We start from the raw sequence: 26,475 nt of genomic DNA, 5'->3' as shown, positions 1-26,475 counted from the left end.
TAAAACAACAAAAGGTAATTAACACTTTTTGACAACTTATTTATTTTATTGTATATATGGTTTAACAACTACAAAATTTTATGTAACAATAAATTGTTCATATTTTCAATGCACGTTTCTTAGGTGGTCCTTTGTACTGTCTGGGCGCCTTTCGTCTTGGAGCCCTGGGGGTTTCCGGATCGGGAGGAGCAGATGTCGTCACTAGGTTCCGTGTATTGCCGAACGACGACTCTTTACCTATTGTCTCTTGAAACTGATTTATTCGTTCGACCAACTCTTCATCGTTTTCAATTAGTTCTTCGATCTAGAAAATGATTTAATGTGAATAAATATTTTAATTTCGTTACTTGAACTTCCAAAAAATATTACTGTCCCAGTATATCGGAGAATTGTACGAATGATAAAAACAGCAGAAATTATGAAATTTCATGGTAAAGTAATAAATTATATGTACCTCATGCCTGTAATCATTGAGTAGATCCGTAGCTAATTTAACGAGATAGGCAGCCAGCTGCCCACCGCGCAGCCGCAGACGCGAGTACAAACGCAATACCGCCGGCACCACCACCTCCGCCACGGTGCGTTTCATTTTCTGGAAATCGGAAAATACTGGTAAAAATGTGTAACAACACTAAACTTACTACTTTTTTACTGGTGGTAGCACCTCTTGTGAGCCCCCGCGGGTAGTTACCACCACCCTGCCTATTTCTGCCGTGATGCAGTAATGCGTTTCGGTTTGAAGGGTGGGGCAGCCGTTGTAACTATACTTGAGACCTTAGAACTTAACGGACAGAATGGAAAGCAGTCGACGTCGCCCAAAACACGTCATCTCGGATCCTCCCGATCCACTAACGGTGCTTCTAGGTACTTCAAGCACCGGTCACCGTTCTCGTCGAACCCGTCGCTTGCGACGAAGGGCTCGACGAGTAAATTAACTCTCAGACACAGCCCACTGAGTTTCTCGCCGGATCTTCTCAGTGGGTCGCGTTTCCGATCCGGTGGTAGATTCTGCGAAGCACGGCTCTTGCTAGGGTTCGTGTAACGTCATCAGGTTTGAGCCCCGTGAGCTCACCTACTAAAGTTAGGGTTACGCTGAAATAGCCACTAGGGCTATCAGCTTAGGTAGGAATAAAAAACAAAAAAAAGAACTTATATCTCAAGGTGGGTTTTTTTTTTATGCCTTTGTAGGCAGACGGGCATACGGCCCACCTGATGGTGAGTGGTTACCGTCGCCCATGGACTTCAGCAATGCCAGGGGCAGAGCCAAGCCGCTGCCTACCGAAATCACCTACGGGTGGTGCATTTATGTCGTAGATATCTATGGGCTCCAGCAACCACTTAACATCAGGTGGGCTGTGAGCTCTTACACCCATCTAAGCAATAAAAAATAAAAAATCCTAAGCAAAAATAATTTTTAAGCACGTATTTGAAAAAAAAAAAAATTTTACTTCACTGAAACTAAGGGCGGTTTATGTGAGTACTAAAATGAGACAAACATTTTTTTTTTTATGATTGAAAGTTTACTGGTGGCCCGAAGGCCTTTCCAGTTTCACCAGGACAGGTGGGCGAGCAAAGGCTCAGCCAAGAGGGGCGGGATTTGCTAACAACTGCCCGAGCGCCTCCGAAGGAGACCTAACAACTCAAGAGCAATTGTTTCGCGAATGAATCTACTACCGGATCGGAATCGCGACCCGCTGAGAAGATCCGGCGAGAAACTCAGCGGGCTGATGCATGGGTTAGGTTGCACGTCGACCTCTTTGTCGAGTTCGACGAGTACGGTTACCGGAGTCCCTAAGCCTGCCCCTAGTATTAGAGCTGAAGGCATCTAATGCAACGGTTATTGGATCTGATGGATCCGTAAGGACGTGTCTAGGGCGTCGACGGTGACTGGCTCCTGCATGATCAGGATTCGGGGAGTAGTCAGCGGCGGCAACGATAAGGCGATTATCATGACGCATAGCCTTATCGAAGTATCGTTCCGACGCTGACTTCATGTATTTCCGAATTGATTCGGAGACAAACATCGATAACTTCATAATAAATATGTGACTTCAAAATAAAACAATCAAATTAAAATTATTGATTCAAATTATACAACTTAATGAAAACATTGCATTGTGGACTTGACCGGAACTTCGCGCATGTCAATGGTGAAGAAAATTATAAAATTGTATCGAGGGGTGAGAGGTTATTTGGTTTAAGCGACGTCTTTGCAAAATTACAAGAGAGCCATTTAAAGTTTAAAATTTGGAAATGATATTATCATGACAAAAAAACTTCTTTAACTATTTGAATAGAGTAAACTTAATTGAGGTTCAATTAAAAACATCGAATTGTTGATGCTAATGTTACGCCGGTAAGAGTAACGCCATCTATCGCCGAATAGTCGAACGAATATCGAAGAATCTAGTAGCACCTAGAACGCTCGAAAAGTACAACGCTATCTATTGTCAGATAGTGGAAACATAATACTAGAGATGTGTGGAATATTCTCGATAATTCTAGGGAATATCGACTAAAAAAGCATTTTAGAGATAGCACGCAGTCAGTCAGTAATCGGAACAACTCGAAGCGAAACAGCGACGGATCATCTGAAGCGAAGCGGAAGAAGCGAATTGAGAGTTTTAAAGTGTTTGTGAAGTGTTTTAAGTGTTTAATACAGTTTTAAGTTGTACTTTGGTGGAACATTTATTTATCCCGAACCCCAGCGCGTAACACTAATAACAAATGAAACGGACCTTTAATTACAAAGATAAATGTTGCGCATTAAGCGAAATGTTGCTTAAACCAACCCCCTCGATATGTTTCGATCCGTCCAAGCACTTGTACGAAATTTAAGGTAGTCAAGGCAGGCGGACACAAATATGACTATGAAAAATGTTGCTATATATCACATCTACGTGTTGCATGCTACATATATTTTATATTCTTAAAATACCTTCTCATTCTCGGTTAGCTAAAAATATAAATCTTATTATTAAATACATGTAAGTGTACATTTTTTTATAGGATGCGAAAACTATTTTTGTGGGACACTATAAAAATTTTGCCCTTAAATTTGGAGCGTGTTCATTACTTCGCGGCAGATAAGGGTGTGTTGATAATCCCCACTCGTCCCAAACATACAGTACCACCATATTTAAGATAAGAAATAAAGGCGTAAAGTACTAAGTATGTATGTAGGACTGTTACACTTTTTTTTTATGAAAGCTATATATTAACTGGAGACTGAATTGAATGGTAGTTAACTCTGCATTGTTATATTCAACAAAGTGGATGGACCATTTAATTTAAAATTACACTAATTTATACAATTAATAAATCACATTCGTCTATAAACTCAAAATAGTTATTTTCAATAAACTTGAATTAATAAATCACAATCGTCTATAAACTCAAAATAGTTATTTTCAATAAACTTGACGATAAGTTAGAAAAGAGTTTAAATTTAATGGACTATTTTAGGAAGTCTTAAACAGTTTTTTGAATCAAACAATACGTCACAAACAGAGGGGCTATCAGCTAAGTTGACTAATCCGACACTTATGAAACAGAATCTGGAATGATATGTTTATGTTTTTTTTAAATCGGCTAATGGCGAGACTAGATTTAAGGTAGTTACTTTGTTATTTTGTTATATTTTATTTACTTACATGTGAAACAATATTAGTCGTGACCCGCTCCTGGAGATCGTCAATGTCCGCAGGTTCGCCATTGGCCATTGGTTTCCCTGTATCGCGGAATTACAGTTTTGTACAAAAAATATTTTATGTTAAGATATAATCGTGCAGTATTGAATAAGCGTCATCTGCTTGTTTTAATTTTTAACATGGTTTTGTCAGTTTTGACTTAGTTATGTAACTGAATCTTCGAAAGCGATTCTTACTTCCAAGCGTCGGATTTTATTGAAATTTTGCACACTTATCAAGGAGCGATGACGATAATTCCACCACCCCACGAATTTTAACCATAAAATGCTACTTTTTCTTTATCATTTTTTTAACTTATAAAAATTATTATTATTATTATTGTGTAGAAGTGTGAACGAACTTATGGACCACTTAATGTTAAAACCTAATACCACTCATTGGTTACCAAGGGTCATTGATCTAAATATGACCAGCTATATTGATACCTGAGGTCAAAACCTCAATTATATTATAACGGAATTTGGGTTTATAAACTGCAACACATGACTGCATTGCAGCAGAAATAGGATGGTGGGACTTACTCTACATCCGGATTAACAATTTTTTTTTTGGGACAAGCTCAGTCATGTTTATGTAAATTGACAAAAAATAAATAAATGATGCTGTGGTTATCGAAGTCAGGAGAAGCAAATAAGTGTGGCCAACCAATAATTTTAGATTTTATTTGATAAACAATGTAACTGTGGCAAAGTTAGATCTAGCTTTAAATCTCGTTTAAATCAGACTGTGTTTAGGGCGCGTGAGTATGTCTTATTCGTTTTATGACCGCAACACAAATACATGATTTATAGAAAAATGATATTTCATATTTCATAATTAACATATATTCCTTTGAATACTGAATAAACTATTATATATAATATATGGTGTGTGTATATTTTTGTGTATGTATTTGTAATTTAATATAAATTTCATTGCACCTACTATTTACTTTGCACTACCTTTCGTTGACTGATAGAGAATGCTTTAGGCATTGCCAATGTAATTTTTTTTTATTGCCTACGTAGGCAGATGAGCATGTGGCCCACCTGATGGTGAGAGGTTACCGTCGCCCGTGGACTTCAGCAATGCCAGGGGCAGAGCCAAGCTACTGCCTACCGCTTAATGCTCTCCACAAGCCTCTTTTGAAGAAGGGCATGTCATAGCGTTCGTGAAACCCCGTGGGGGGAGGTCTTTCCATAGCCGGATGGTACGTATGTTGCCGCGTACATGGTACGTACGTTTTACATAAAGTGTACAAAACAAAAAAATATATGCAATAGGTGATGGTGGTGAATTAGTGAAGGTAAGTGCTCGCTTGGGATGGTCGAGGTCCAAAAGATCGATTTTTGTCAAGTTTGCATTTACAATGTAAATATAAATCCATTTTATAAAAAAACGATCGATTTTTTTTGCTCGAGAAATCGATTCTTCGATTAATCGATCTCGACTGGTCGCTCAACTGACTGGGTAGCTTCATGCGCGGGCCGCAGAGCACGGTGATGGTGTCGAGCAGCGCGGCGTGCAGCGCGGGGGGCAGCTCGCCCGCGCCCTCGTCCGTGAGGTCGGCCGCGTGCTGCAGCACCTCGCGCGCCAGCCGGCACTGCGCGTTCAGCCGCTGCACCAGCGACATGCGCTGCAGCATCACGTCGTAGATCAGCTGGCGGGCGTCGAACGACATCTTCTCTGTGAGTAAAGCGTACTTCTAGTAACCACCCAACTTTAACGGCCGTCTGGTGTAGTAGTAAGTGACATGGTCACTACACAAGGGGGTCGCGGGTTCGAATCCCGCCAAGGGAAGATATTTGTATGATCAATATAAATGTCTTTTCCGGGATTATGTATGTATATTAAATATATGTATGTGTATAATAAAAATCTTACATTTATTTCCGTTATCTGGTACATGTAACACAAGTTCTTTACGAACTTATCACGGAACCAGTTACTGTGGCGTAATTGTTAGTAAATATTTATATTTATATTATATTTACACCAGCTAAGTCGAGAGTTTCTTTTTTATTTTTTTTATTGCTCAGAGGGGTGGACGAGCTCACAGCCCACCTGGTGTTAAGTGGTTACTGGAGCCCATGCACATCTACAACGTAAATGCGCCACCCACCTTGAAATATAAGCTCTAAGGTCTCAGTATAGTTACAACGGCTGCCCCACCTTTAAAACCGAAACGCATTACTGCTTCACAACAGAAATAAGCAGGGTGGTGGTGCCTACCCGTGTGGACTCACAAGAGGTCCTACCACCAGTAACCAGGTCGAGAGTTCCTTGACAAATTAATGCAATTTTTAAGTCACAATATTATCTAACCATGGTTATCCTCGAGACATGAGATCAAAGTTTTTATGACTATTGTAGTAACGGTTTTCCTACGAACCAAACCCGTACGTAGAGAGTAGAAACGAGCTGATGTTGGTATCTAACCAACGCGCCTCATTAAATGCCTGCTAACTAAAATTTTCGGCTGCATGATTCTGCACCGCGATCAACGCTCGACTGCGAAGTGCCAATTTAAGAATATAATATATGTACTAGAAAATATTGTTGTGGTTTAAAAAAAAAAACCATTTTTTTCTTACCTTCTTTATATATTATGCTGTGAGATTATACCTATTCCAAATTTCTAAGACGACAAACTATTTAATAGATTCGATTAGTTTATAAGATTTGTTTTTACTTTGGAAAGCAGACGAGTTTAGGGGTCATGTAATGATGAGTGGTCACAGTCGCTAGAACACCGCGTCAGAACATCATGGAATGATTCCGTTGACTATGTAGGTTGAATTTTTTAAGACTGCCAAAGGTATCTACGGTACTATTTCCTAATTTTTTGTTATTGCTTATGAGAGACAAGCTCACGGCCAATCTGATGCTGAGTGCTTACCAGAGCCCATAGACATCAACAACGTAAATGCCGCTACTCGCCTTGCGACATAATTAGGCAGGTCGGTAATACCCATCCGAGCGCGCTCACAAAAAGCTCTACGACCAGTAATTGCGCAAATTATATTTTCTGCGGGTTTTATTTTCACTAAACGATGTTATTCCTTCACAGTGGTAATGATTCGTGAAAATTTGATAGTAAATACGTTTTTCATGACAAAAAATAGTTTCTGCATGTTCCGGGCCTCTTATCTATTTCATTTTTATTTGATACTAGCCGACCCGGCAGACTTCGTAGTACCTCAATCGATAAATAAAATACCTAAACTTTTGTAACAAATAAACTTAAAGCAAACAAAAGGAATTCGTCCGACGGGGCACACATCAATGGGAAAACAAAATTGTTATTTTTATTTATTATTTTCATATTTATCTATCGTTTAAACCTTCTCTGGACTTCCACAAATAATTCAAGACCAAAATCAGCCAAATCGGTTCGGCCGTTCTCGAGTTTTAGCGAGACTAACGAAGAGCAATTCATTTTTATCTATATAGATTTCAACCTATACCCAACCGATAATAGATTAGACCACAAATTGCTTTGTTTGTTCCTTTGACATTTCGTATGATTACCCGTCTCATTGTTGTAATACAGCACGCAGTCGACGAAGTGATGAAATATCGTTTCCGTGGTGAGGCAGCAGGTCATGTAGTACTCGGCGGGCTCTCTCACGTCATTATCTTCATCGGCCAGGAGTGCACAGTACCTAGAAATCAAAAGTAATCTTATAGAAGAAAAAAAAACCAAGATACATAAAATTGGGGTAAAACATGGATACACATATAATTGAAGACAAAAAGGGAGAGCATTTTATTTATTTTATTTACATATCATAAAAAATATTTTAAATTCCTTAGAGTACCGTTTCTGGGTCGCATCTTATTATAAGAAAAGCATATCTCGTTATCCTATTTTCTGTTTCTAAAACTTAAACGTACAAACAAAACATGCAAGTTTCAATTTTCAGAATAAAAAAAGAACAAAAGCTTCTGATCTTGTGTAAAAATTTAAAACAATATTTTTTATTTATTTATTAGCTTCATACAACTGGATACACACATTAACATTTAAATTAAATAGAAAAACGAATACCTACATTATTGAATTTACCCTTTTGCGTGTGAACACAACTTCCATAAGAGCGGTTGTGAAATCGTCAGAGACTAACTTTTATTTATTAAATAATAATATAGATAGATATAAAAAACTAATTACATTCATTTTTATTACATTGTTCCTATTTATATATTTATAAATATGTATATATGTTATTTGTGTATGTAGGGGTATAACTATAATATATATTTTAATCGATAGGTACACCGCGTAAAATTTGTTTCCATATGATTCTTGACCTATCTTCCTATATGGTTATCTATCTATATATATATATATAAAAATGAATTGCTGTTCGTTAGTCTCGCTAAAACTCGAGAACGGCTGGTCTAATTTGGCTAATTTTAGTTTTGAATTATTTGTGGAAGTCCAGAGAAAGTTTAAAAGGTAGATGAATATGAAATTGCTCGGAATTAAATAAAAATAACAATTTTGTTTTCCCTTTGATGTGTCCCCCGTCGGACGGATTCCTTTTGTTTGTTTTAAGTCTATTTTATACAAAAGTTTAGGTCTTTTATGTATTGATTGAGGCACTACGAAGTCTGCCGGGTCAGCTAGTCTGGCATAAAACGCTTTTAGCGATAAGACCGCCAATTGTACTTTTTTGTATTTAATGTTTCTCATAGCTTATTCATTTTGTGTACCATAAAGAATAATTTCTTTCTCTCTCTCACACACACACTCTCTCTCTCTATAAATTTAAAATATAATAAATATCACGTACTTGTAATAAAGGGGCGTCCGTAGTCGCAGGAATCCCGCAAGTAGTAGCCGCGTGAGCGCGCGCGCGGCGGCGCGGCGCAGCTCCGGCGGCGACTCGCGCGACAGGCAGCCGCACACGCACTCCAGCAGCGGCTCCACTATACTCGTGTATCTGACGCACGCAATGTGTACGTTAGTGACTCTAGGAGTGACTCTCACCTATATCATTACTAGTGTCAATCCTTTGCGAGCAGACTGATCAACTACATCTTAATTAAGGAAAAATAAAAAATAAATATTATTAGTTTATGTTATGACCAGAGGTCGGAGTAGGTAGATTGATTTAAGGTCGTTGACGTCAAACGTAGAGGATAATATGGAGATGCCTCCAAAATACCGGAACTTCATATTTATTATAAACTAGCTGACCCGGCAGACTTAGTAGTGCCTCAATCGATAAATAAAAGACCCTAAACTTTTGTATAAAATAAACTTAAAACAAACAAAAGGAATCCGTCCGACGGGGGATACATCAAAGGAAAAACAAATTTGTTATTTTAATTTAATTCCGAGCATTTTCATATTTATCTACCTTTTAAGCCTTCTCTGGACTTCCACAAATAATTCAAGACCAAAATTAGCCAAATCGGTAAAGCCGTTCTCGAGTTTTAGCGAGACTAACGAACAGCAATTCATTTTTATATATAACTAGTCAGGTCATAAGTATTGTCACACAGTAAAAACTTTTCTTTTAGAATGCTGGCCACAAAAAAGCTTATTGAATTCGAATTTCAAATTGTTCATGAAAATAAAAAATGTATACTTTTAGAATTTTACTCATTTTTAAATATGGAGTGGACGCTTAAAGAAGACCGTGTTGCAGTTATTGCGTTGCATCGTTGCGGTTACGCGCCAATTCAAATTTTTAACATACTGAAAATTTTGAATATAACCAAAAGATTCGTTTATCGTACCATCAAACGATACAATGAAGACTCTAGTGTAAATGACAGGTCAAGAAGTGGTCGCCCTCGGTCTGTTAGGACTTCAGCAGTGATAAAAACTGTGAAGGCGCGAATTCAAAGAAATCCCAAACGTAAGCAGAAACTGTTGGCCCTTCAGATGGGGTTAAGCAGAACCACGGTGAAAAGGGTGTGAAATGAAGACTCAGGCTTCGGGCATATCGAAAAAAAACAGGACATCGTTTGAATGCTCGTCTAATGGACCTGAGACTGAAGAGATGCCGCGCTTTGTTGAAGCGGTACGCGGGAAAAAAATATCGGGAAATTCTTTTTTCGGATGAAAAAAATTTTACCGTAGAAGAGAGCTACAACAAACAAAATGATAAGGTGTACGCACACAGTAGTGAAGAAGCGAGCAACCGTATTCCGCGTGTCCAACGAGGTCATTTTCCATCCTCGCTCATGGTATGGTTGGGAGTTTCTTATTGGGGCTTAACAGAGGTACATTTTTGCGAGAAAGGTGTAAAAACGAATGCAGTTGTGTATCAAAATACAGTCTTGACGAACCTTGTAGAACCTGTTTCTCATACCATGTTCAATAACAGGCACTGGGTATTCCAACAAGATTCGGTGCCAGCTCATAGAGCGAAGAGCACACAAGACTGGCTGGCGGCGCGTGAAATCGACTTCATCCGGTATGAAGACTGGCCCTCCTCCAGTCCAGATTTGAATCCGTTAGATTACAAGATATGGCAACACTTGGAGGAAAAGGTGTGCTCAAAGCCTCATCCCAATTTAGAGTCACTCAAGACATCCTTGATTAAGGCAGCCGCCGATATTGACATCGACATCGTTCGTGCTGCGATAGACGACTGGCCGCGCAGATTGAAGGCCTGCATTCAAAATCACGGAGGTCATTTTGAATAAAATTTAGTATCATAAGAATCTATGTTTTGTTAAGTTCATTTTGGTATATGAATGGTTACATAATGAATAAACTTGTTTCAATTATTTTACATTAAACATGTGACAGAATTTATGACCTGACTAGGTATAGATTTGTTCCGGAATTTTGAAATTAGCATGAGTCTGTGTTTAAGGTGAAAAACGTATTAATAATATCAATCTACGCTGATATTTACCTGAAATGTAACATGTTTGGGGCATGCCCTTCATCGTATATCAGAGAAAATAAGATCAGAATATAACGTACTTCCCGCACATTATGGATAAAATGGCATGTCCATATTATAATATCTTGACGCAAGTATATAAAATCAATCTACCTACTCCGACCATTAGTTATGACTAATATTTAATTTTACAATAATTAAACTTTTTAGGCATCTTAATATTTTGTAATTGAGGTGACCAAGAAACATGTACCGATAATGGGAAGCTTTTATCAATGACGCGACACCTGGTGAGCTGAAAATGTTTCCGATTATGTTAAAACAATTTCCGAGTTTGACGTTGACAGAATACCTGGTACAGATGTCTGTGAGCACGAGCAGCGCGTTGAGCCGGGCGGCGGTGGGCGCGGCGCAGTCCCGCAGCAGCGCGGCGAAGCGCGGCGCCGCACGGCACGCGGCACCGCGCGCGCGCACGCACAGCCGCCCCGCGCCTGCCACGCACGCACCCATCTCTGCACCGTCCCACTCTGCGTACGATACGTCACTACGTAGTATAAAACAAAGTCGCTTTCTCTGTCCCTATATGCCTATGTATGCTTAAATCTTTAAAACTACGCAACGGATTTTGATACGGTTTTTTTAATAGATAGAGTGATTGAAGATGAAAGTTTATATGTATAATAACATCCAGTAAATAGTGGAGAAATCAATAATAAATTAGTTTCCGAAGCGAAGCGAGGGCGGGTCGTTAGTATTATATATTAGAAAGTTTCAACCATACTAACTAAAGGGCTAACCGAAAAAGGGTTCAAAATAAAACTGAGAAAGATGTTTATTTAATTTTTTTTACAATCGTCTGAATGCTTCGTTTGTAAAAGCGAAGATAAAGTCGAAACAAACATAACAACATGAATATCATTGACTAGCTTGAGACATTAGGTCGAAATAAGCATGCAACAAACACTGATTGAGTCTAGCACTTGAATCAGAACAATCAATTGTTCACTGGTCTGTTCTATCACATCTCTGATCTGTTATCTTTAGAAAAACCAATGGAAAGCTGATAATACAATGGAGACCGAAATGCCTAAATCTATTTTAATAAACTGGTTAGATCTGTGAGCATAATTGCAAGGCGGTTCTCCGTTTCCACCTATAACGTAACAACAAATGATCGGTCTCGCTAAATTAAAGTTTGAAAAGCTTTTGAATAACATACCCGGTGGGGGATTGGCGAGTGCGTCGAGGAAGAGCTGCATGAGCGAGGGGGCGGGCGGCGCGGGCGACACGAGCGCCAGGTCCGCCGCGCGCAACCATTCCCGCACGTCGGCGCCGCTCGCCGCGCGCTGCTCCGCTGGACACGCCCACACAATATTTATATTAACACTAGCTGTACCCGTCCGCTTCGCTGGGTATTTAAAATTAACATTATTCTTTCTCACCCCCACAAAGATTCTCATCATTAACGCCTCCGCAACTAGTGTAGGGAGTCCAACACTCATATATCCATTAAGTACATGTATTTTCTACATGGATACCCAGTTTCAAGTCAATCGGATGCATGGTTCAGTAGTTATAACGGAACATCCGTAAGAACCACTATAGATTTATATATTAGTATAGAATTATAGATTAAATGAATATTTCACAAATAATCGTACTTAATTTGTAAAACGTAGTAGGTAAATGACATTTCAGATATTGGAAATCTAAAATAGATTTTCATTATATTTCGATCAATCCTGCATCGTTTTTTAATCCTTTTTTATTGTTTGATCAATCAATCTATTTATTTGTTTAGCAATTTTTTTTTCGAATTGAGTATATCGATTTAATTACAGGTGCAAGAGCAGGTCGTGACACAGATACAGCAACTGCTTACAGATCGCATTGACACGTTCGTGTCGAATCAATTCGTAGTATAGATATAGATTAGTGAAGTTTAGAAACATTACCGTAATAAGTGTGAAATTTGGTTTGCGTTTTTGAGCCTTATTACATCTAGGAATATAGTTGCATTTTTTCCGTATTCATTTATTTAAATGAGTTTTGAAAAAGGATTTTGTTGATATCTATCTCCTTCTGGCGCGTTTAACGGAATGAGAATGAACGGCCCAACGGTACTTTTTTATGAATTCAGGGCCATCATCGAGGAGTTGAAATAATTAACTAATTAGTTTTTGGATGAAACTGCTAATCATGACTTTTATATTGCTTAGATAGGTGGACGAGCTCACAGCCCACCTGGTGTTAAGTGGTTACTGGAGCCCATGCACATCTACAACGTAAATGCGCCACCCACCTTGAGATATAAGTTCTAAGGTCTCAGTATAGTTACAACGGCTGCTCCACCCTTCAATTCGAAACCCATTACTGCTTTACGGCAGAAATAGGCAGGGTGGCGGTACCTACCCGTGCAAACTCGCAAGAGGGTCCTACCACCAGTCATTACGCAAATTATAATTTAGATTTATACATTTTTAACTTAGATTTTTTTATACATTTTTAATGTGATCTACACTGTTATTGCCATAGCCACGTTTCGGCTTGATATACCAATTGTAGGGCACCCTGAATAATACTGCTTAACAAGTTAATTTGGCTTTACGTTTCCTTTCCCGAATTCCGAAAGCGAACATTCTCGGCGTTTAAACAACGCAGGGGATTATCAGCGAACACCAATTTCCACGAATCACATTATATACACTATTATTTGGCGGGTAGTGATCCGAACCCGTGATCACTTGCGGCGGCGCCGAAATATCGGGAACTTATGAAATGTGAATATAGGAGTGAGAACCAATTGCGGCACCAAAAGTTATTGGCAGTCGTGTAATAGAAATTTTTTTTTTCATATAATATGTTTTTTTTTTTTTATATGACAGTAGTTGTCGTAATTTATTCGTACTCTCGACGTACTTACGCCTTAACCTAAAAATGAAATTTTAAATGCTAATAACGTAATTAATAGCGTCTGCTATTCATGATAATAGAAGAGAGCGTTTACTGTAATTAATACGGGATAAACTCACAAAGCTGCATCATTTCCGTAGCCCACTGAATGTTTTCAGGATCGAGTTGCGCCGCTAACGTGGCGATGGGGATCCTGGACGCTATAACAAATCGCCAACCATGGTTATTTTAATGGGTCCGTGGCCTAACTGCTAAAACGTTCGTTTCATTCACATCGAGTGTTCCTTAAACAGGTCGGTACCGATATTTCTAAATTAATTTCTTGTCTGTACATAACACGGATATAATCACCGGTGATAGGGCATATTGTAGACCAATGTAGGTGAGAAACATCTCGGTTATTCGCAAAGCCATCGGCGGTTTCGGTTTGACACATGAAGACTTTCGTGTTCATGTCCCAATTTGGACCCACATTGAACGAAGCCATCACGTATCACAGTTTGCAGGGTTTTAGCAGTCTGCAGAGAAACGCATTACTGCTTCACGGCAGAAATAGGCAGAGTGGTGGTACATATCCGTGCCGCCTTACAGCCGATCAAAACTAATCAAATTAAAACTAAAAAGTTAACTAGGTAGGACCTTTTGTGAGATCGCGCGGGTAGGTACCACCTTCCTGTCTATTTTTGCCCCGAAGCATGAATGCGTTTCGGTTTGAAGGGTAGGGCAGCCGTTGTAACTATACTTGAGACCTTAGAACATATTATATCTCAAGGTGGGTGGCGCATTTACGTCGTAGATGTCTATGGGCTCCAGTAACCACTTAACACCAGGTGGGCTGTGAGCTCGTCCACCCTCTAAACAATAAAAAAAAGTGATAAAGAAAAAAATGTTCGTTACTTTGAAGTATTGATAACGCTTACTTTCGTCTTCAGACGTGGCGAGCCGCCTCACGAGGTGCTCGCGCAGGGCGTGCCGCTGTTCGTTGCTCGCGAACCGACTCCACACCGACAGTAGCTCCACTGTGAGAGGCATCAGCCGCACGTCGCGCTCCTGCACAACGCATCCAATTGCTACTATATTGCAATCAAAATAAAGCTCAAATTTATCTGTACTTGACTACTTCTCAGTATCTCTACCTTTATACCTCTATCTTTTTTTACTGGGTGAGAAGTACTTTACTATTTCTGAATATCTTTACCTTTATACTTCTATACCTTTTTTGTGGTAGGTGCGAAAATTCTAATTCAAACCCAAGGGCGATAGGTCTGGTGCGTTCAATATTTACGTAAATATGGTTAGAAGTTTATCGATAAATTCGATACATATGTAATGATATCAGTCAAATGATATTTTTTTTCCTAAGCTGATGGTCTTGAGACCATATTAGCGTAACCGGGCGAGAAATGACATTTGATGATGCTTTAAAATTCGCACTTTTATCAAACGATAGGTCTTCATGTGTAGTACATATTACTTGGACAAATCAAAGTGACATAGTAACAGAGATAAGGAGATGAGAAAAAGGAACCAGATATAGCGAGCGTATTGTGTACCTCAGTGTCGTCAGCAAGTTTGTAGTAATAGTCGAGCACGAACCCGATGTCCGAGTAGTCCACGAGCCGCGCCACGCCGGTGAGCAGCACCAGGCACTGCAGGTCGCGCCGGTCGTCCGCCGCGCCCAGGTGCGTGCTCACCACGTCCACGAGGCGGTGGCTGGCGACGGACACAGAACTAAAGGCTTCGTCAAACAGAACGCGTACCTAGCGCGTATCAAAGCGTTAAGGCTTAGTCAAACAGAACGCGTACTTAGCGCGCGTCAGAGCGTTAAGGCTTCGTCAAACAGAACGCGTACCTAGCGCGCGTCAAAGCGTTAAGGCTTCGTCAAACAGAACGCGTACCTAGCGCGCGTCAAAGCGTTAAGGATTCGTCAAACAGAACGCGTACTTAGCGCGCGTTAGAGCGTTAAGGCTTCGTCAAACAGAACGCGTACTTAGCGCGCGTCAGACCGTTAAGGCTTCGTCAAACAGAACGCGTACCTAGCGCGCGTCAAAGCGTTAAGGCTTCTTCAAACAGAACGCGTACTTAGCACGCGTCAGAGCGTTAAGGATTCGCCAAACAGAACGCGTACTTAGAGCTGCGTTTTAACGTCGCGCTCTTTTCATGTTACATAAATTGACTAGATGAGCCTAACGCTCCTTGACGCAACGCATTCGCCAAATCATAGTGCCTTTCGATAGCAGTGTGAAAATTTAAAAGATGTCGAGTGATTCAGATGTGGCATTGTATAAGCACGAGTATTCTATAAAATTTTCGGGCATTATCCAGTATTTTAATTCATTAACTCGGACGCTAAATGAAATTTATAAAAAATTATAACGCCCGACTTCAAAGCGTCCTAACGCCGCGACAATACGACAACAAATAATAATTTTTCAAATATGGCATCCATTTTATCCGTAATAGGGCGATCAGAGCGACATGCATCTTTGACATCAAAATTTCCGGATTGAAAACGTTTAAACCAAATTTGTGCTACTCTCACAGACACTGCATTAGGTAATTTTTTTCGCGGCTTGCCTTGCATTTTTACCTTTTTTGAAGTAAAATTTTAAAATGTATCGAATTTCTTCATTAGATTCACTCACCTTGACAGTACGAAAAATAAGTAAAAATCACATATTTTCCTAATTTGAATTTGGAATTATCTTCTTTAAAATTTAAACTTTTAATGATACCAAAATCATCCAGATACAAATAGTATAGCCAAATAGATTTTAATACAAGTTCATACATACTATAATGCGAAAAGACTTTTTCGCCAACCGTATTACTCCGAATTTTATGATTTGATAGTGGAAAAATATTCTTCACTTACTTTATACAGTTAGATGTTTTCGAGAGTAAAGTGCAGGCTTTCTGCAAATGCCTCCTCATATTGTGTCGCGTTATCCCGTCTAAGAACATCCAAGGCACCGGACTGAATTGATTCGACACGAACGTGTCAATGCGATCTGTAAGCAGTTGCTGTATCTGTGTCACGACCTGCTCTTGCACCTGTAATTAAATCGATATACTCAATTCGAAAAAAAAATTGCTAAACAAATAAATAGGTTGATTGATCAAACAATAAAAAAGGTATAATGCAGGATTGATCGAAATATAATGAAAATCGATTTTAGATTTCCAATATCTGAAATGTCATTTACCTACTACGTTTTACAAATTAAGTACGATTATTTGTGAAATATTCATTTAATCTATAATTCTATACTAATATATAAATCTATAGTGGTTCTTACGGATGTACCGTTATAACTACTGAAGCATGCATCCGATTGACTTGAAACTGGGTATCCATGTAGAAAATACATGTACTTAATGGATAGGCTAATATTTATATGAGTGTTGGACTCCCTATACCAGTTGCGGGGGCGTTAATGATGAGAATCTTTGTGGAGGTGAGAAATAATAATGTTAATTTTAAACGCCCAGCGAAGCGGACGAGTACAGCTAGTACTCTTATAGTCTTATAATTTTTATACATGTGTTAAGTCTATTAAAAATATTTAACGTTTTTATATTGTTCCATAAAGCCTTACAAACTATCTTTGGTTATTCATAGTATTCAAAATACAATATTATTGTTATTCTTTTTGTAATAATTTAATAACCTTATTTTCAGGATCTGACAACTGGTGCATGGGTCCCGCGAGGAAGGCGTCGAACACCGCCTCGGTGGGTATTTGTGTGACCATCTCACCGAGAGCCGCGATGGCCGCCGACCTCACGATGATGCTGGCGTCGCGGCACAGCCCTACCAAAAGCTGCAATATAATCTAACAATTAGCGTAAAACATTAACTTTTATATATTTCAGATGTCGATCGATTTAAGATATTCCATGGCCGGGTAACGATAGAACGGTTTTAGATCAAAACCTGTTGATACTTTAAGGTTATTTCCAACTTCTTCGTGTTTTTTTTAATTCAATTTACCTTTAATAAGTCGATTATTAAATTATACTTAATATATTTAATTTTATTTTTAGTTTATGTACCATTTAAATATTATTATAATAGGTAATTGGCATTGGTGCTACTGTAAGAGTTGTTAGATTAAAAACATGCTGATATAATAATAGAATATCTAAAACATAAATAATAAAATCATCTGCTTGGTTATCTACTCTGCAATTATTATTTTTCTCCTAGAAATGATCGCGTTTTACATATTACTAGCGATCCCGCAGTAGTTGAAATTCGACTATAATTAATTGAAATAATAAGTTTTATTAAGGTTCTATTGTCAAAGATTATTATACTTCCGTATTCACAGATTTCGTCAAAACCACAATACATACAACAATATATACATACAACAAATAATATTAAAAATAAACAATATTAGCCTATTCTCATTTGACCACAGACTAAGCAGTAACAAAAGTTGGACAAAAAACTGTGGAGGGTATGTTTATTTCTCTATCTTATACTAGGAACTTTCAGCGCCTTTTTTTAAATTTACTCGGTTGCTGCGGCCACCCTTATTTAGCAGATTTTAACGGACACTTTTTACACACAGAGACGGTTCTTCTTACCTCTACCCTCCATATAATAAACCAAGAGTATATATATGTGTGTGTGTGTCAAATACATAGTAGTGTGTGTAATGTTTTTTTATTGATTTTATGTAGTATGAATGCATAATTTATAAGCAAAATTAGCATTCTGCACTCCTTCTCTACATCCTCTATAAGTGTGAGAAATTTCATACTCCTCCGTCCGCGCAATTTTTGTAAAAAGAGGTACAAAGTTTCTGCTTCACGTGTTAATATAGCAATATGAATGTGAAGGTGTGGTTATATTACTGGTGGTAGGATCTCTTGTGAGTCGGCGCGGGTAGGTAGCACCACCCTGCCTACTTCTGCCGTGAAGCAGTAATGCGTTTCGGTTTGAAGGGTGGGGCAGCCGTTGTAACTATGATTGAGACCTTAGAACTTATATCTGAAGGTGGGTGTCACATTTAAGTTGTAGATCTTTATCAGTAACCACTTAACATCAGGTGGGCTGTGAGCTCGTTCATCCATCTCAGCAAAAAAAAAGATGAGGTTTAGTAGACGGACCGCGAGATCTGCGTCGACGGGCGCGGTGTGGTGCGTGGCCAGCACGCGCTGCAGCAGCGACAGCGCGGCACGGCGCACGGCGGCCCGCTCGTCGCACACGCCGCGCGCCGCCGCCGCCACTAGCCGGCACGCCTCGCCGCGCGCGCCCTGCACCTCCTGCACCACCGACGACTCGTTAATTTCAATAGTACAAGGTAATAAAAGAGAGAGAGGGAGTGAGAGAGGGGGGGGAGAGGGGGGAGAGAGAGGGAGTGAGAGAGAGAGGGGGGGAGAAGGCGGAGAGAGAGGGAGTGAGAGAGAGAGGGAGTGAGAGAGAGAGGGAGAGGGAGTGAGAGGGAGAGGGAGTGAGAGTGAGAGGGAGTGTGTGTGTGTGAGAGAGAGTATTCTTTATTGTAAACCAAAACCGTGGCGCTGTGCGACACATCCCTCCTTACAGATACGGATACCACACTCGCCGCATATGGCGGGCGATAGTGACTGTGTCCTAAGCATATCTTTAACCAAGATGACATGAAATTTAATTTTCACCAAATCTCTTTGTTACTTCTATTTGTTTTATACACGAATATACTTATGTTCAAGAGAAATTCTTATTGAAGGAATATGCATAAAGTTAATCGCAAAACATAATTACCTTGACGGCGTCTCTCACATGTTGTCTTTCGTGGGTAACGCACTCAGTAATTATACTAAAAGCTCGGGCGCGCAGCGTGCTCGACACGTCATTCAAACGTTCGTATATCGCTCGCAGGAGTTCGGAGTGACGCACGGTGTGCGAACGCTGCCGGAGTAGACCTGCCATGTCTTCTTCTATCACTTCTTGATCTGGCTGTGAAATAAACAGTTGGAGGAATTGTAAGGATATTACATTACTGGATTACTAGTGGTAGGACATCATGTAAGTACGCACGGGTAGGCACGGTTTAGGGCAATCCTAACCATAAAATTTTATATGATTGTTTTTAAATGTCGGAACACACTAATAAATAAAATTCTGGTCGTACGTGCACGTATTGTACATTAAAAAATAAAAATTATTTGCTCTGATTCTAGTTTTTATTGAAGCTAGCACCAAAATACAGTCCACGTTCTACATATTGATCCTTCGAGCCGCATGTGAACCAGCGACCTATGGATCTACAGTCCACAGCCACTACACTGCCTATTTCTGCCGTGAAGCAGTAATGCGTTTCAGTTTGAAGGGTGTGTTCGTCGCAGAATACCCTAACATAAAAACAATAAATAAAGTTACATGACGATCTATATTTTAATAATCCCGTGTTAATCTAATGATTAACATGACCTAATTATATTTGCAATACTAATATTATAACCATAAAAGTATTTGAAAATGTATTGCACCAACAAACTTCTCTGTTAAATTATGGTGTTTTCTTTTGGCGCGTTTGGCAAAATATATCAGTGTATTTTTAGCGTGTGATTCGTCAGTTATATATTGCAGTTTATATTTTTTTATTGTAAAGATTGTGTAGCAATAATAGGTACTTACAATTATTTATCAATAAATAAACACATTCTGTTAATGTGGGCTTCGTAAATAATTCTCGTACGCATCATTTCTTTACTAATTGCTATTGATTCTATAGCTTTATATAATTTTTATACAATTCCTTTTTTTTAAATATCAAAAACAAAAAAACAATAATGTAATACATAAAATTGATCTTAATATTTGAGGTGTCAACGATAATGGTAGTTAGTAGCTACCTTCGATTATTAGAACGAGCGCTACCTTTTTGGGATGCGGCGCCGGTGTCATAAGTGTAAGATTGGAGTAGAAAGTTTTATGTTTACGATCCATGAAAATGAAAGGCAGTATTATTATTGAAGTTATACTTCTTTAGGCGCGTTATGAAAAATTGATGAGAGTAAAATTTTACGATGCGCGCGCACCGTGACACAAAATTAACAGAATGAAGTTGCCCACTAAATCGCTCATTACAATACGACCGACGTAACTTGGCGAGTCTGAATATAGCCGCAGGTGAACTTTCCCAACCGTACCGAGAATTACCGAATTTACGACGTCAAAAAAAGGGATGTCCAATGAGGATGTTGTTTAATCCTTTTTTTTTTCAAATTGATTAAATTTTATATTATAATTTATAATTTAAATTTAATTTAGTTTATATACTTTAATTTATTTTATAATTTAAATTTAAAAAAAGAAATAAATTTAATAAAAAAAGTATAACTTCTTACGCGCGTACATAAGTAGACGCACCCTTTTTAATTATTGAATTCGATACTTTCGATAAACTTTTTAGTAACAAATACAGCATACAATCTCCACGAATGTGTCTTGGCTACTCTCATCTTCAGTAGTAACAGTATCTTCTGGACGAGCTCCATTCTCATGAATTACTTGATTTTCATCATTATCTGCTACATTTTCTATGTTATCGTGCGCATTCTCGTTACCTTGACCTAAAATAATGATTAAATAAATAACAGCGACTTATGTCAACTACGCAAGAATTTCATCTGTTCCAACGGGTGCGAAACAAAAAGGTGTTTTTATTTACTTTTAAAATGATTTAGGTATATCAGTATTTTCAGTACTATAAAACATAGTAAATTATGTAGAGATAAAAAGGTCTAAACATTAAATGTTTTAGCTTGTATTTCAAAGTCAAACTTTGCCACTAATTTTTAACAAAGATACATACTAATATGTAATTAATTTTTACTAGAGGTCCCGCAGTAGTCGAATTTCGACTATAATTACTTGGAATTGTAAGTTTATACACTATTAAGATTGTATTTTATACTTCTATAATAACAAATTTCGCCAAGATTACACTATAAAAATATTAATAAAGACAAACAATATTTAATCTATTCTCAATTAGACAACAGACGTCAAGAACAAAAGTTTGACAATAAATAGTATGCATGCGTGTATGCGTCAAATACATGGTATGTAGGTGTGTAATGTTTTCTTTATTGAATTAATGTATCTTTTAAGCATTATTTAAAAAAAATATTAGCATTGTGCACTTCTTCTCTGTATTCTCTATATGTGTGGAAAATTTCATACAAGGGATACAAAGTTTTTGCTTCACGTATTAATATATAGATTCAACTAACAAATAATAATGAATGCCACAATTAGTTGCTCGCCGAGCCAGTATCTACAAGCTACCCTTATTCACTTCACGCACATGCTCGTGTAGAAAGTCAACTTGTTGTATCTCGTAGTAATCAAAGAATTTGGAACCGAAAAAGGAATAATCCAAAGCAGTTTTAAGAGTTGTTAATTAAATTAAAACGGTCATTAAATATCTCTTAATATCATTTTTACCTTTTATATTTGAGTAATCGTTATTTTACCGTATGATTTTGATTCGCCTGTCGTATATTTTGACCTCAAATGACGTCACATGTAAATAATTGCGTTCAGCCGAGATTGGCAGTGCATGCCGAAATAAAAAAAAATCGCTATTAAGCATATTTATAATAAGTATAATAGTTGCCAGGGTGTGTTTATGTAACGCTCTTTGGTAAATAAATGAGTTAGTTTAGTATTCAATTCATAGTATACCATTGGGCTGGTTGTTTTTTGGAGAGTCTTCATTTTCTGGTTTAGATTCTTCAAGATCACTGCTTAACAAATTTGACAAAATTTCCTGTAAAGTTTAACGCAATTAATAGTTTGAAGCCTTTAGCTGTACAGTAAAGAACTTAGAATATATATTTATTTAGATAACACAGGAGAATAAATCAAAACTATTGTTGAAAGTGGAGAAACTCCACGGGATGTAACCCTCGTATAACCCTAAAAAAAAAGGGCTTTACGATTCCAACAAATTTCACTTTCTTCCCTCAAAAATTAAAATTGGAGCGCGCATGGTTTCTTAAAATGGCTCGAGAATTGTACAAATATAATTTATCAGATATAAGTGAACTTAATAACGAAATATTAAATATATATAATATATCCTATGTTGACTTTTAACTTAATTAAAACTTTAACTAAACTTACCATGGCAATTTGTCTATGTGCCACTTTGGAGGTTGTAGAGAGTTTAAGGACCCATTTTACTGTTTTTCTGTGAGATTTTTTTGGAAGAAGACTCATCAACCCTACTATAAGTGAAACGCGGGAGTTTCGCACTTCTGCACGCTCCTGAATAACAAAGGCCAGAAAAACAAATTATGATAAAATAATTTAAATTCAAACCAAGTTCGAAATAAAAAATATATTTCGGGGGTGAAAGGCTATTTGGTGTAAGCGACATTTTTGCAACTTTTCCAGGAAAACTATATATATAACTATATAACTTCAAAAAACTTTGACTAGGTATTTGAATGAGGTAAACGTACCTAATTGAACTTCAATTAAAAACATCAAATTTTTTATGCTAATATCAAATAAATCGGACCTTTAATTACATAGATCAATGTCGCGTGTTAAGCGAAATGTCGCTTAAACCAAATAGCCTTTGACCCCTCGATATGCACTGTTGAACATTTTGAACCTAAAAGGTACCTAGAACTATTGTCAATTATTGTCAAAGGTCAATTATTATTGTTCTGTAGGTTGTTTAGGTTTACATAAAAAAATAATACAAGGTAAAAATACTTGGTATGCTTTGCTTAACAGAAAGAAACGAAGGGATTTTGAACCCCATCGCCACTGGCGAAAAAAAGTGGATTATTTTGGATAATTATAAGTGGTCATCATGTTAGTTTGACCCGAGTTCAACCCCTAGGCAATGCCCCAAATGAAAACTTACCCCTAAAAGTCATGGACACTGGTTGGTGGTCTAGTGATGGTATAATTCATCATAGCTTCTTACCAGAAGGTACTAGCATTACTGCAGATGTGTACTGTGAGGAATTGGACCCAATGACAGAGATGCTTTACGAATCTCACACCAGCCTTAGTTAATCGCTAGTCCCCACTACTACATGACACTGCATGACAATGCTCGACCTCAAGCGGCACAACAGAATGTCTTAATCTACAAGAGCTAGGGCTGAAAGTTTTTTGTCCTCCACACCTTGTGTTGAGCACTTCTATTTTTTTTCTAGGATAACTTGTTAGCAGGAAAAATTAAATAACCAAGAGGCAGTCAACAAACTCTGCAAAGGCATGCGTTTGTTGGATCCTTGACTTCTCTAAGAAGGGCATTGAAAAATTACCAACACACAGGGATGTATCGATACCATGGATGCATATTAAGATTGATAAAGAAAATGAAGTCATCGTGGCCTAAAGGATAGGACGTCCAGTACATTCGTTGTTGCGATGCACCGGTGTTCGAATCCCGCAGGTGGTTACCAATTTTTCTAATGAAATACGTACTTAACAAATGTTCACGATTGACTTCCACGGTGAAGGAATAACATCGTGTAATAAAAGTCAAACCCGCAAAATTATATTTTGCGTAATCACTGGTGGTAGGACCTCTTGTGAGTCCGCACGGGTAGGTACCACCGCCCTGCCTATTTCTGCCGTGAAGTAGTAATGCGTTTCGGTTTGAAGGGTAGGGTAGCCGTTGTAACTATACTGAGACCTTAGAACTTATATCTCAAGGTGGGTGGCGCATTTACGTTGTAGATGTCTATGGGCTCCAGTAACCACTTAACACCAGGTGGGCTGTGAGCTCGTCCACACATCTAGGCAATAAAAAAAATAAAAATGTATATAAAATGGATATACTTCTGTATATTAAATAGTAATTTCATATATAGTTAAAGACTTCACTTTATTTTTAAAGTTTTCAATTGTGTTATTTATGCAAAAACTAAGAATAATTAAAATACAAACCAAGCCTTCTAATGTATAGCAGAGATGTTGTAAAAGTACACTGTATCCAGGTAGAGCTGCTTTTCCATATTTACTTAATAATAACCCTGAATATGTTACATAAGATGCTCTGACAATATTCTGAAAAGAGAGGTAAGGTAATTTGAAAAGTGGTAAAATATTTTTTGGAATTCTGTAACATATTTGTTGCTGAACTACAAATCTTGTATGAAACTCATAAAAGGTTGAGAATCAATGTATTAAAGTAGGATGTAAATGGCTAAATATAGTCTTTCAACAGATTCTAGTTTCACTAAATTACATTTGTAATAAAATAACTAACATGTCACTTTAAAAGTACTATTAATTAATAATTTAGGAATAATTGTTATGGGGATCTGAAAGGAATCCATTTTTCTTGTAAATATTTTGCATAGTGTAGGGCCAAAAATAGCACCATCTTATCTCTTTCTGTTGGTTTCATAAAAGGAGAGGGACTAACAGATGAACCACAATATAGGTTTATTATACTGGCATTCATACCATTTGCCTGCCAACATTATCTGCTGGTAAAGGTATTACAAGCCCCATGGGAAAGTTCCACCATCCTAAGTGTATATTGTTTGTGATTACATATATGTTTGTGGGTAAAATAAATCTGTTAGTTAATGCAATTCAAATATTCAACTACATCTCAAACTGGATGGCAATGTTCACTTTGCAGTCTCTTATTACCACAGAAACTAGGAAGCCTATTGAAATTTACAAAATGGTTTGTCATATATTTTCAGTGATTAACCGCCCTTTACATTAGAAATCAGCAGTAATATAATAATGCAGTATATTATTAATAATTATGATCAGAAAATAGATTTCTATTAGCCTTTTTTACAATCTTTGGTACTTACATTTACACTACGATAATCTGTAGAGGCAGAAATAAATTTTGGAAGTAAACATTTGAACAGCAACCGGATGGCTGCTGGGTTTGGTTCTCTATTGACATCACATAGCAGAATATCTATCATTTCATAAATAACACTGGAAACTTTACCAAGTTCAATTTTGTCTGAAAATGTAAACATGAAATTATAGACAGGAAACTGTAGCAATAGCTTTTACTTTAATTCCTTTAACTTTTTTGAGGTAGGTGGGTTCAGGGTCCAAATAGCAGTCACTGTAATCCACAAGAATCACAATTCGGATATTAAGATTCAATTTAAAACCAGAGATTAAGTTATCTATTGATTATTATGATGGCTATTGTTATACTCATAGAAACTATTTTTTTGCAATCTATGGATTATTCAAAATTAAGAACTTACCCACATTTAATTTATTTACTATAGCACATCCAATAATGTCAATCATGTTGCTGAGAATATCTTCAAAGTTCATATCACTTGGATTTAGTTGTAATTGCTCTATCACAATTTTCAGGACCATGACAAATTGTTTTAAGCCATCAATTACTGAGTTAACTTCTTTTGTCAACTCTTTCGCATTTAAAAAATTATATTCGTTGTCACACATAGCTTTTGGGAATCCAAGACATGCTAATGACAACACAAAAATTTGTGAATGGTATATGTGATAGGCTTTGTAGCCAGGTATTGATAATAATTTGTAGTAAAGTAAAGATGCCATTAAGGCATTGTTTCGCTTCTTTTTATTTGCAACATTTTTTATACCTAAATCAATATAGTATCCTATGAGGGCCAACAGCTTTTTATAAGGTACCTGATGAGACAGAGCTGCCCAAGATTTCTCTTCATGTGATAAAAATTCTAAATTTAACCAAGCATCACAACTTTTCATTATGTTTGTTAGAATTACGGATAGGCTGTTGTTGTCTAGGGTAATTTCATATTCCGGAGGTAATTCTCCAAAGTCTAAAAACTCAGAAGAATAAACCGCTTGCACCCAACCTTCATCTAAATGTTGTAAGAAGAGGTTGCTTAATTCGCTTAGTATTAAATCCATGTTTTATTTAATGACTGAATTATATTTGTAGTCCACGAATACCGTACTTTACGTTATTTTATTTGTGTCTACTTCACCCAGAACAATATTTTGTAAACATTTTTTTTTTGTTTTTTAATGT

General features: G+C 37.6%; 1 protein-coding gene across 2 annotated transcripts; it reads right to left on the bottom strand.

Annotated features, from left to right (window-relative positions):
- Window positions 1–15: 15 nt before the first annotated feature.
- LOC114244716 (condensin-2 complex subunit D3) lies at window positions 16–26,475 on the bottom strand. Of its 2 annotated transcripts, XM_089731939.1 has the most exons (21): window positions 25,697–26,475; window positions 25,280–25,440; window positions 24,393–24,512; window positions 22,602–22,745; window positions 22,161–22,245; window positions 20,901–21,043; window positions 19,230–19,424; window positions 18,596–18,751; window positions 17,146–17,298; window positions 16,350–16,528; window positions 15,028–15,187; window positions 14,395–14,524; window positions 13,594–13,674; window positions 11,781–11,915; window positions 10,914–11,088; window positions 8,489–8,638; window positions 7,221–7,354; window positions 5,157–5,375; window positions 3,654–3,730; window positions 455–592; window positions 16–304 (listed from the first exon to the last, which is right to left on the bottom strand). In XM_089731939.1, the coding sequence occupies exons 1-21, from the start codon at window positions 26,352–26,354 to the stop codon at window positions 98–100; spliced, it is 3,600 nt and encodes a 1,199-aa protein (XP_089588065.1). In that variant the 5' UTR covers window positions 26,355–26,475; the 3' UTR covers window positions 16–97. The 2 variants fall into 2 exon arrangements, with proteins under 2 accessions (XP_089588065.1, XP_089588066.1); XM_089731940.1 differs by lacking the exons at window positions 16–304; window positions 455–592 and adding an exon at window positions 2,914–2,956.

This window comes from Bombyx mandarina, chromosome 12 (assembly GCF_030267445.1).
Source record: "Bombyx mandarina strain Sakado chromosome 12, ASM3026744v2".
Classification (NCBI taxonomy): domain Eukaryota; kingdom Metazoa; phylum Arthropoda; class Insecta; order Lepidoptera; family Bombycidae; genus Bombyx; species Bombyx mandarina.
The sequence above is the reverse complement of the archived record's forward strand: the minus strand, read 5'-3'. Positions and strand labels throughout refer to the sequence as shown.

Bases quoted from the DNA above. Each gene is read 5' to 3' on its own strand.
- LOC114244716 (XM_089731939.1), bottom strand. From the start codon at position 26,354: ATGGATTTAATACTAAGCGAATTAAGCAACCTCTTCTTACAACATTTA. The intron at 19,425-20,900 runs GTATGCTGTATT...TTTATTTCACAG, and splicing joins AAGACACATTCGTGGAGATT to CCAGATCAAGAAGTGATAGA. The intron at 15,188-16,349 runs GTAAGTGAAGAA...GTCCGTCGCCAG, and splicing joins AAAACATCTAACTGTATAAA to CCACCGCCTCGTGGACGTGG.